At 44.7% G+C, this 12,457-nt stretch overlaps 2 protein-coding genes across 4 annotated transcripts; both read left to right on the forward strand.

Annotated features, from left to right (window-relative positions):
- The first annotated feature begins 162 nt into the window (after nt 1–162).
- Nucleotides 163–4,295, forward strand: LOC139532627 (ropporin-1-like). Of its 3 annotated transcripts, none has more exons than XM_071330483.1 (6): nt 163–295; nt 2,356–2,508; nt 2,813–2,930; nt 3,228–3,389; nt 3,520–3,701; nt 4,172–4,295. In XM_071330483.1, exons 2-6 carry the CDS (start codon nt 2,393–2,395, stop codon nt 4,236–4,238), a joined length of 645 nt encoding a protein of 214 aa, XP_071186584.1. In that variant the 5' UTR covers nt 163–295; nt 2,356–2,392; the 3' UTR covers nt 4,239–4,295. The 3 variants fall into 3 exon arrangements, with proteins under 3 accessions (XP_071186584.1, XP_071186586.1, XP_071186585.1); XM_071330485.1 differs by having other exon boundaries at nt 206–295; nt 2,392–2,508; XM_071330484.1 differs by lacking the exon at nt 163–295 and adding an exon at nt 1,873–1,978.
- Nucleotides 4,296–5,229: 934 nt separating this feature from the next.
- Nucleotides 5,230–10,137, forward strand: arl6ip6 (ADP-ribosylation factor-like 6 interacting protein 6). The gene is made up of 4 exons (XM_071330486.1): nt 5,230–5,668; nt 5,822–5,875; nt 6,064–6,196; nt 9,387–10,137. The coding sequence occupies exons 1-4, from the start codon at nt 5,512–5,514 to the stop codon at nt 9,478–9,480; spliced, it is 438 nt and encodes a 145-aa protein (XP_071186587.1). The 5' UTR covers nt 5,230–5,511; the 3' UTR covers nt 9,481–10,137.
- Nucleotides 10,138–12,457: the final 2,320 nt, after the last annotated feature.

Raw genomic sequence — 12,457 nt, forward strand, 5'->3', positions numbered from 1 at the left:
TAAACTATCTTGTCTATAGATCAACTACTATTCTACCGTGAAAATGTCCAATAAATGTCTGTCGAGAGCTGCAAATGATAAAACATGAGGAAATGTCGCCCCCGTGCGGATATTTGTTATTTTTCATTTCACACACATCCGGGACGCACACAATGTGACGTCACAATTGTCGTCTGTTACGCGGGAATCACAAACTGATACAAAATAACCGGCTCATCACCTTCTACTGTCCTTCCCGCTCTCACAGCGTTTACGTCGTCTGATCACGCGCAGAGAACTGCACCGTCTTTTACAGGTTATTTATGATTTACATGGTTTTCATAAATTAATCGACATTTATTAGTAGGCTATAGGCCTGCCATTTAAAAGGCCCAGTGCAGTCCAAATTCAGTTCTCCTGTATTTTATATAATATTGTACAACAGCTGATGAAACTAACACTGTAAAAGTGAGATTTTTTGTATCAGTGTTATTTCCTGATAGTTGCTTATTGAATATACAATCTACATAGGACCTTCTTATCAGGTCGTTTGCATAGGCGGGAGTTTCGTCTTTCCATGTTGACATCACCATGCGGAAGTTCCAAACCTCACTATTCAGTGTTCCCCTCCCCACTCAGACATTCCTAGCTAAATTCTTGCTTAGAAAATAGTTTTTGGGTAAAAACTAAACTACCAGTCAAAAGTTTTAGAACACCAAGTCATTCAAGTTTTTAAAAAATGTATCTCTTTATTTTTAATATTTTCTACATTGTAGAATAATAGTGAAGACATCAAAACTACGAAATAACACATATGGAATCATGTAGTAACCAAAAAAGTATTAAACAAATCAAAATATATTTTATATTTGAGATTCTTCAAATAGACACCCTTTTCCCTGATGACAGCTTTGCACACGCTTGGCATTCTCTCAACCAGCTTCATGAGGTCGTCACCTGGAATGCATTTCAATTAACAGGTGTGCCTTCTTAAAGTTCATTTGTGGAATTTCTTTCCTTCTTAATGCATTTGAGCCAACCAGTTGTGTTGTGACAAGGTAGGGTTGGTATACAGAAGATAGCCCTATTTGGTAAAAGACCAAGTCCATATTATGGCAAGAACAGTTCAAATAAGCAAAGAGAAATGATAGTCCATCATTCTTTAAGACATGAAGGTCAGTCAATATAGAACATTTCAAGAACTTTGAAAGTTTCTTCAAGTGCAGTCGCAAAAACCATCAAGCGCTATGATGAAATTGGCTTTCATGAGGACCGCCACAGGAAAGGAAGACCCAGAGTTACCTCTGCTGCAGTGGATAAGTTTGTAAGAGTTACCAGCCTCAGAAATTGCAGCCCAAATAAATGCTTCACAGAGTTCAAGTAAGTTCAACATCAACTGTTCACAGGAGACTGCTGCAAAGAAACCACTAGTAAAGGACACCAATAATAAGAAGAGACTTGCTTGGGCCAAGAAACACGAGCAATGGACATTAGACTGGTGGAAATGTGTCCTTTGGTCTGGTGTTCAAATTGGGGATTTTTGGTTCCAACCGTGTCTTTGTGAGGCGCGGTGTGGGTGAACGGATGATCTCCGCATGTGTATTTCCCACCGTAAAGCATGGAGGAGGAGGTGTTATAGTGTGGGGGTGCTTTGCTGGTGACACTGTGATTTATTTAGAATTCAAGGCACACTTAACCAGCATAGCTACCACAGCATTCTGCAGCGATACGTCATCCCATCTGTTTTGGGCTTAGTGAGACTATCATTTGTTTTTCAACAGGACAATGACCCAACACACCTCCAGGCTGTGTAAGGGCTATTTTACCAAGAAGGAGAGTGATGGAGTGCTGCATCAGATGACCTGACCTCCACAATCCCCCGACCTCAACCAAATTGAGATGGTTTGGGATAAGTCGGACCGCTGAGTGAAGGAAAAGCAGCCAACAAGTGCTCAGCATATGTGTGAACTCCTTCAAGACTGTTGGAAAAGCATTCCAGGTGAAACTGGCTGGTTGAGAGAATGCCAAGAATGTGCAAAGCTGTCAAGGCAAAGGGTGGCTATTTGAAGAATCTGAAATATAAAATATATTTTGATTTGTTTAACACTTTTTTGGTTACTATATGATTCCATATGTGTTATTTCATAGTTTTGATGTTTTCACTATTATTCCACATATATAAAATAGTAAAAATAAATAAAAACCCTTTGGCTGATTTTAATATAAATCTATTACAGTACAGTACTTCATTGTTAACAATCATTTATTTGATATTGACTTAAAAATGACTGCATTGGGCCTTCAACATTTTTATTTTAGAGTCAGGCAGATATTGCAAGAATGACATTAATATATAATTTTCTTTTCACCATACAGGTGTTTTGTTGTCGCTGGTTCCCATTCTGGGTTTAGAATGTCTCACACAGGTAAACAGGTGGTCATCCCTCCAGAGCTCCCTGGCATTCTGAAGCAGTTCACCAAGGACGCCATCCGGACACAACCTGAAGACCTGCTGGAATGGGCCACACTGTGAGTAGCATGAAGTTACGCCTAGCCACTGATCCAAGGTCAGTTTAGTATTGTAGCATCTGAGAGGAGAAGGATGAAAGTTGGCCCTTGACCTCGTCTGCTTCCCAAATGGAACCCTATTCATTACATAGTGCACTACGTTTGACCAGGGCCCATAGGGGACGAAGCCCACTGATCTAAGGTCAGTTGTAGCTGAACTGTGTGGAATATATGCCTGTAAACATTCACTACAGTCCTCCAAGACCAGGATTCCTGCTCTGCTGTATTAAACCCAGTATTGTGCTGGTATGCATGTCTGCTACAGGTACTTCAGTGCTCTGGTCCAGGGGAAGACGTTACCTGTGAACAGGACACCAGACAAAGTGATAACCCCCAACACCATGGACCTCACACCTGAGGTACTCACCACAATGCACGAAAAGGTACGGGGCCACAAACACAAACACACCACAGCTAGACACACACATGCATGACTCACGCGTGCACACACACACACACACACACACACACACACACACACACACACACACACACACACACACACACACACACACACACACACACACACACACACACACACACACACACACACACACACACACACACAAACATGAACTCTCTCTCTCTCTCTCTCTCTCCTCTCTCTCTCTCTCTCTCTCTCTCTCTCTCTCTCTCTGTCCCCGTCTCCCTACTACCCCCCCCCCCCTTCCCCTTACCAGCTACATAAGAATGGCACAGTCAGTAAGGAGGAGGTGAGCAAGCTGTGGCGGTCGTTAGGATTGGCTGACGACCTTCTCAGACACATCATGACAGTGGGCTGCTTCGGAGACCAACTCGACTGGATAAAATTCTTCGCCCTGGGCTGCAGCTATCTGGGAGGGGTACAGATGATATTGTGCGCTCATGCATGCACGTTGCACACAGACACACACACACTTAATAACATACAGACATTATCAAATGACCTTTGGGCCCCTGTTATCTTGGTGACCTCTGACTTCTCTCTGGCAGACGATCAAGAACGCCATGACCCACGCGCTGTACATCCTGAACTCAGACAGCTCGTGTAAGCCCCCAGACGCCTGCGTCACCTTCGAGACCTTCCGATTCCTTTACTCCTACCTGGCTGCGGTGGACAAAGAGGTGTCCCAGGCCCAGATAGACCGAACCATTACCTACTTGGAGGCTCAGGCGTGAGTTGAACAGTTACACAACTACACGAAAAACAACACAACTACACAGCTATACAACGACACAACACAGCAACAAAAAAACTACACAGCTACAAAACAACTACACAACTACACAGCTACAAAACAACTACACAACTACACAGCTACAAAACAACTACACAACTACACAGCTACAAAACAACTACACAACTACACAGCTACAAAACAACTACACAACTACACAGCTACAAAACAACTACAAAACAACTACACAGCTACAAAACAACTACAAAACAACTACACAACAACTACACAGAGACACAACAACTACACAGCTACAAAACAACTACACAACTACACAGCTACACAACTACACAGCAGCTACACAGTGAAAACAAAAGCTCTCAAGTACCAGGAGACACAGGCGTGAGAAACAAAATTTACTTCGCACAAAATGTATGTGTATCTCTGACTGTCTGTCTGTCTCTCAGGAAGGCGCGTGATGGGATGGTGAAGGTGTCGGACTTCGTCAACAGTCGTAAAGTGCGTTTGGGATAGACTCACCCTCTCTCCCCCTTAGAACTTTGTTCTAATAAAGATGGTTCCAAAGAAAAACTCTGTTATTGCTATATCCTCCATCAATATCAGAGGATAGTGTTTGTGTATTACATTAAGTGAAAAGTCAATCATGAAAAGTCATCACTGATTGAGGCTGCCACAAGAGGCCAGAAACACATAGTAAAAGTCAAACATAGAGATAGATAGAGGACTCTAGTTCCCAAAAGCCTGTTTTAGCATAGGCAACACTATAATAGGACACGCACAATGTTGCGTTCTCTAACTATCTCTAGTCAAAGCGATTGGTCAGTGTCGTATTTGTCAGCTTAATACATTGTATAAGATTTGTATTATTGCAGAGATGGGAGGATTCAAGGAAACGAACAGAGGTGCACGTCATTTAAAAAAAATGAAAACATGTAGACAGAGTTAAGATAACTGGTTTAGTGTTGATAAAATAGGCAACAGGTGTTCTCAAACGTTTTCATGTCTGACCAGGTTAGGTGCACGTCATTTAATCTGGTCTGGACAGTTGTGCTACAGATATATGTTCGCCTCTGCACTATCTATAGTTGGCCTAATATCTGGGATATATACAGAATACTCCTTTCTCTTTATTTTAGTGGATAATCACCCGTTGAAGTGTCTTGGGGTAAGGAATGTCCCTCAGTCGAGGACCTGAGTCCATTTTGTTCAAGCTGGGCTGAAGCGTGTTTTGGTACACTTTCTTTCAATATGTGATACATTGTTTGATAATGATGTTGCACATTGTTTAGCTACACTGTGCTCTACTGAACGTCACTCTAGGTCAAATATAGATAAGGGGCGCTCGTTCCAATTTCTGTTGCAAAACGTTTAGCTACGGTGTGCCCTACTGAACACTGGTGAGAAAAGAAGATGATAGACGTGTTCAAACCAATAGACAAGATGTTTGTTGGTTGCGTCAGGGAAAGTAATTCGGTTGGATTTACGTTTTTAGGGCGGGTTTAGTTTTCGGATACGGAAGAGGAAAGAGCTATGTTTTGAAAGCATTGTCAGAAGTTTAGAAAGTTACGAAAAGGGGACTTGTTGAAATAACTTTACATGACATTATTTACATAGGGCAATGATACTATTAAAATACATAATTCTATTTTAACAACGTGCGTGTCACTATAATTGAAGGAAGGCAGTTTGGGAGAGGTAACTAACTTCGCTACGTTAATTTCTAGCGTGTGCTTGCTTTGACAACTAGTTAAACGTTTTTGAATGGTATTACTTGACTGTTGCCAAGATGGACATACAACACCGGCAGCGTCCGGTCAAACCGGACCAGAGTTTTTGGGACAACCGAAGACTGTGGACCGCAAGGATTTTCTCCATGCTCTGCTGTACGATGGTGGTGTCGGTCGTTGCAGTATTCTGCGCCTTTGTTTACCTCATCTTGAAAGGTACATCGTCTGTCATACAAGAGTTACAGAATTCTAGTCGCGCATGAAGACCCTCTTGGACAGTAGCTGAATAATATAGCTTTTTGTTAATTGTTATGTAAATATGTCATCTTGTCACTTCTGTTTACTGTTTTTTGTGTGTTTGTGTTTCAGAGATGCAGAATGAGAGAGTGATTGGCGAGGATGGCTCAGAGGTTAGACTCCTAGGCAAGTACAGGTCTGTTCACAAAAGTTCATACAGACAAAGCCTCCAGAATAGAAAATTAACCAAACATGTTCCTCTCTCTCTCCCTCTCTCCCTCCCCTCCGCCCCCACCTCTCTCTCTCCCCTTTATCCCCCTTCCTTCTCGCTCTCCCTTCCGGCCCCTCTGTCTCGCTCCTCCCCCTCTCTGTAGGGTTCTGGAGTGTTCTGGTCATGTCGGTGCTAGCAGGGTTCTGCTGCTGTAGCTTCACATGGACCATCACCTACTTCGACTCTTTTGAGCCCGGCACGTTCCCCCCAACGCCCCTGTCCCCTGGCCACCTCAGGTAACACGCGCACACACACACTGGTACACTAACCTCAGTGGAGGCTGATGAGTGAGGACGGCTCATAATAATGGCTGGAATGGAGTCAATGGAATGGTATCAGGCATATCAAACACGTGGTTTCCATGTAGTTGATACCATTCCATTGACTCCATTCCAGTCATTATTATGAGCCGTCCTCCCCTCAGCAGCCTCCACTGACTAACCTACATTCCCTAACTCTTCCACTGGCCTTAGCCTAATTCTCTTGTCCTTTTCCTAACTCCTCTTGTTCCATCTCTCCCTGTTGTCTCTCTCTACACACACACGTGTAAAGTGAACTTCCATTTTCAGGGAAGTTAGGAACAAATACACACAGGCAGTTAGGAAAGCTAACTGGGGCGGCAGGGTAGCCTAGTGGTTAGAGCGTTGGAGTAACCGAAAGGTTGCAAGTTCAAATCCCCGAGCTGACAAGGTACAAATCTGTCGTTCTGCCCCTGAACAGGCAGTTAACCCACTGTTCCTAGGCCGTCATTGAAAATAAGAATTTGTTCTTAACTGACTTGCCTAGTTAAATAAAGGTTAAAAAAATAAAAAAAAGGCTAGCTTTTTCAAACAGAAATTGACATCCTGTAGTACAAACTCAAAAAAGTTCTGGGACACTGTAAAGTCCATGGAGAATAAGAGCACCTCCTCCCAGCTGCCCACTGCTCTGAGGCTAGGAAACACTGTCACCACCGATAAATCCACTATAATTGAGAATTTCAATAAGCATTTCTCTACGGCTGGCCATGCTTTCCACCTGGCTACCCCTACCTCGGTCAACTGCCTGGCACCCTCCACAGCAACCCGCCAAAGCCCCCACCATTTCTCCTTCACCCAAATCCAGATAACTGATGTTCTGAAAGAGCTGCAAAATCTGGACCTTTGCAAATCAGCCGGGCTAGACAATCTGGACCCTCTCTTTCTAAAATGATCTGTCGAAATTGTTGCAACCCCTATTACTAGCCTGTTCAACCTCTCTTTCGTATCGTCTGAGATTCCCAAAGATTGGAAAGCTGCCGCGGTCATCCCCCTCTTCAAAGGGGGTGACACTCTAGACCCAAACTGCTACAGACCTATATCTATCCTACGCTGTCTTTCTCAGGTCTTCGAAAGCCAAGTTAACAAACAGATTACCGACCATTAAGAATCCCACCGTACCTTCTCCGCTATGCAATCTGGTTTCAGAGCTGGTCATGGGTGCACCTCAGCCACTCTCAAGGTCCTAAACGACATCATAACCGCCATTGATAAGAGACATTACTGTGCAGCCGTATTCATCGACCTGGCCAAGGCTTTCGACTCTGTCAATCACCACATTCTTATCGGCAGACTCGACAGCCTTGGTTTCTCAAATGATTGCCTCGCCTGGTATACCAACTACTTCTCTGATAGAGTTCAGTGTGTCAAATTGGAGGGCCTGTTGTCCGGACCTCTGGCAGTCTCTATGGGGGTGCCACAGGGTTCAATCCTCGGGCCGACTCTCTTCTCTGTATACATCAATGATGTTGCTCTTGCTGCTGGTGATTCTCTGATACACCTCTACGCATACGACACCATTCTGTATACTTCTGGCCCCTCTTTGGACACTGTGTTAACTAACCTCCAGACAAGCTTCAATGCCATACAACTCTCCTTCCGTGGCCTCCAACTGCTCTTAAACGCAAGTAAAACTAAATGCATGCTATTCAACCGATCACTGCCCGCACCTGCTCGCCCGTCCAGCAACTCTGGACGGCTCTGACTTAGAATATGTGGACAACTACAAATACCTAGGTGTCTGGTTAGACTGTAAACTCTCCTTCCAGACTCACATTAAGCATCTCCAATCCAAAATTAAATCTAGAATCGGCTTCCTATATCGCAACAAAGCATCCTTCACTCATGCTGCCAAACATACCCTCGTAAAACTGACCATCCTACTGATCCTCGACTTCGGTGATGTCATCTATTAAAATAGCCTCCAACACTCTACTCAACAAACTGGATGCAGTCTATCACAGTGCCATACGTTTTGTCACCAAAGCCCCATACACTACCCACCATTGCGACCTGTACGCTCTCGTTGGTTGGCCCTCGCTTCATACTCGTCGCCAAACCCACTGGCTACAGGTTATCTACAAGTCTCTGCTCGGTAAAGCCCCGCCTTATCTCAGCTCACTGGTCACCATAGCAGCACCCACTTGTAGTACGCGCTCCAGCAGGTATATCTCACTGGTCACCCCCAAAGCCAATTCCTCCTTTGGTCGTCTTTCCTTCCAGTTCTCTGCTGCTAATGACTGGAACGAACTGCAAACATCACTGAAGCTGGAGACTCATATCGCCCTCACTAGCTTTAAGCACCAGCTGTCAGAGTAGCTCACAGATCACTGCACCTGTACATAGCCCATCTGTAAACAGCCCATCTATCTACCTACCTCATCCCCATACTGTATTTATTTATCTTGCTCCTTTGCACCCCAGTATCTCTACTTGCACATTCATCTTCTGCACATCTACCATTCCAGTGTTTAATTGCTATATTGTAATTACTTCGCCACCATGGCCTATTTATTGCCTTAACTCCCTTATCTTACCTAATTTGTACTCACTGTATATAGACTTTTTGTTTTCTTTTGTTCTACTGTATTATTGACTGTATGTTTGTTTATTCCATGTGCAACTCTGTGTTGTTGTATGTGTCGAACTGCTTTGCTTTATCTTGGCCAGGTCGCAGTTGCAAATGAGAACTTGTTCTCAACTAGCCTACCTAGTTAAATAAAGGTGAAATAATTTTTTTAAAGTGATGCCATATAGAGAGCTTGGGACTATAATGTTCTATCTGTATTTTAGTCAACATGTAGTTATTGAAACAGGCTTGTTCTGTTCAATGTTCTCTACCTATACAGTAGTCTAAATACCTCAATTCAAAATTGCTGACACCTTTTAAACCAATGAGGGTTCAGAACTTTAAAGCCAATTATCTCAGAATCATCTTTTTGCAGATAGAACCTTACAGTCCCAAGCTGTCGATGTGTTGCAACCCCTGAGGTCTAATTGTGTGTGTGTGTGTGTGTGTGTGTGTGTGTGTGTGTGTGTGTGTGTGTGTGTGTGTGTGTGTGTGTGTGTGTGTGTGTGTGTGTGTGTGTGTGTGTGTGTGTGTGTGTGTGTGTGTGTGTGTGTGTCTCAGGCAGGTGACAGGTCACTCCTTCCACATGGGCTACAGTGTGGCGGTCCTAAATGGCATTGTAGCGGCGATCACCATCATCTGGAGCCTTACCTGACCTTACCCACAACCCCCTGTTCTACCTGACCTTACCCACAACCCCCTGTTCTACCTGACATTACCCACAACACCCTGTTCTACCTGACCTTACCAACAACCCCCTGTTCTACCTGACCTTACCCACAACAACCTGTTCTACCTGACCTTACCCACAACCCCCTGTTCTACCTGACATTACCCACAACCCCCTGTTCTACCTGACCTTACCCACAACCCCCTGTTCTACCTGACCTTACCCACAACCCCCTGTTCTACCTGACCTTACCCACAACACCCTGTTCTGCCTGACCTTACCCACAACACCCTGTTCTACCTGACCTTACCCACAACACCCTGTTCTACCTGACCTTACCCACAACACCCTGTTCTACCTGACCTTACCCACAACACCCTGTTCTACCTTACCCACAACCCCCTGTTTTACCTGACCTTACCCACAACCTCCTGTTCTACCTGACCTTACCCACAACCCCCTGTTCTACCTGATCTTACCCACAACCTCCTGTTCTACCTGACCTTACCCACAACACCCTGTTCTACCTGACCTTACCCACAACACCCTGTTCTACCTGACCTTACCCACAACACCCTGTTCTACCTGACTTTACCCACAACACCCTGTTCTACCTGACCTTACCCACAACACCCTGTTCTACCTGACCTTACCCACAACACCCTGTTCTACCTGACCTTACCCACAACACCCTGTTCTACCTGACCTTACCCACAACCTCCTGTTCTACCTGACCTTACCCACAACACCCTGTTCTACCTGACCTTACCCACAACCTCCTGTTCTACCTGACCTTACCCACAACCTCCTGTTCTACCTGACCTTACCCACAACCTCCTGTTCTACCTGACCTTACCCACAACACCCTGTTCTACCTGACCTTACCCACAACACCCTGTTCTACCTGACCTTACCCACAACACCCTGTTCTACCTGACCTTACCCACAACACCCTGTTCTACCTGACTTTACCCACAACACCCTGTTCTACCTGACTTTACCCACAACACCCTGTTCTACCTGACCTTACTCACAACACCCTGTTTTACCTGACCTTACCCACAACCCCCTGTTCTACCTGACCTTACCCACAACCCCCTGTTCTACCTGACCTTACCCACAACACCCTGTTCTACCTGACCTTACCCACAACCCCCTGTTCTACCTGACCTTACCCACAACCTCCTGTTCTACCTGACCTTACCCACAACACCCTGTTCTACCTGACCTTACCCACAACACCCTGTTCTACCTGACTTTACCCACAACACCCTGTTCTACCTGACCTTACCCACAACCCCTGTTCTACCTGACCTTACCCACAACACCCTGTTCTACCTGACCTTACCCACAACCCCCTGTTCTACCTGACCTTACCCACAACCCCCTGTTCTACCTGACCTTACCCACAACCCCCTGTTCTACCTGACCTTACTCACAACCCCTTGTTCTACCTGACCTTACCCACAACCCCCTGTTCTACCTGACCTTACCCACAATCCTTCCCATGTGTATGTGTACATCTCAAGAGAAGCAGTAGAACATGATGTGATACTATGAGACAATGTGTCCAGTACTAAAGTCAGCATCTCACTCACTAGCTCCTTGTCATTTGGTTCTCCATGCTGTCCTCTTCTTGGCCAAGTCCCAGGCTGATGCAGTGTTGAGTCCCAGGTTTCTACAAAGTCAGGATACCTTTTTTAATGTACTGTATATTGTGATATATATATCTAGCCTAAAGAGGTTTTTGTGCCAAATGAGTGCTATAAAGAGAACGTTTGAAATATAAAATGAGGCTCACACATTATAAATCTATAGTTTATTGTAAGTCTAATATATAACCTGTAGAGGTATGTTCCATGCAGTGTATCTGTGCATTTGACTGTTATTCTCACTGAACCACTGAATTACGCTTTCACTGACTCTCCTTCCGACACTGATGTCTGTACTACTGAACAGTAAAGAAGCGCTCACCTGCCTTCTGTATCTTTTCTCCTATCTGAAATGATGTCTCTCTCTCACACACACACACACACACACACACACACACACACACACACACCACACCACACCACACCACACCACACCACACCACAACACACACACACACACAGGCCCTCAGCAGGATGTCCATTCCTTCCTTGATCTCACCTTTATCCTCCTCACAACACGCCAACAACTCCTGGATACACACATAGGGAACAACTCCTGGTCACACACATAGGGAACAACTCCTGGATACACACATAGGTAACAACTCCTGGATACACACATAGGGAACAACTCCTGGATACACACATAGGGAACAACTCCTGGATACACACATAGGGAACAACTCCTGGATACACACATAGGGAACAACTCCTGGACACACACATAGGGAACAACTCCTGGACACACACATAGGGAACAACTCCTGGATACACACATAGGGAACAACTCCTGGACACACACATAGGGAACAACTCCTGGATACACACATAGGGAACAACTCCTGGATACACACATAGGGAACAACTCCTGGACACACACATAGGGAACAACTCCTGGATACACACATAGGGAACAACTCCTGGATACACACATAGGGAACAACTCCTGGACACACACATAGGGAACAACTCCTGGACACACACATAGGGAACAACTCCTGGATACACACATAGGGAACAACTCCTGGATACACACATAGGGAACAACTCCTGGATACACACATAAGGTAGGAAATGAACGAAGGTGCTGTGATTCAGTTCAGTTAACTTTATTCATCCCAGAGGGGTTGTTGTTGCTGGCAGGATTAACATACACTAATAATAAACACAACCAACAGTACAATACAATACAGGCAGACAGTAATACAGTATAATGGATATAGTACTGTCCAGAAATAGTCTATAGTGCAAATGCAACAGTCCATACATCCCAGAATATAGTTTTAATCTACATTGGTGGTGTAGGCAGT

This window comes from Salvelinus alpinus, chromosome 10 (assembly GCF_045679555.1).
Source record: "Salvelinus alpinus chromosome 10, SLU_Salpinus.1, whole genome shotgun sequence".
In the NCBI taxonomy this organism is placed as follows: Eukaryota; Metazoa; Chordata; class Actinopteri; order Salmoniformes; family Salmonidae; genus Salvelinus; species Salvelinus alpinus.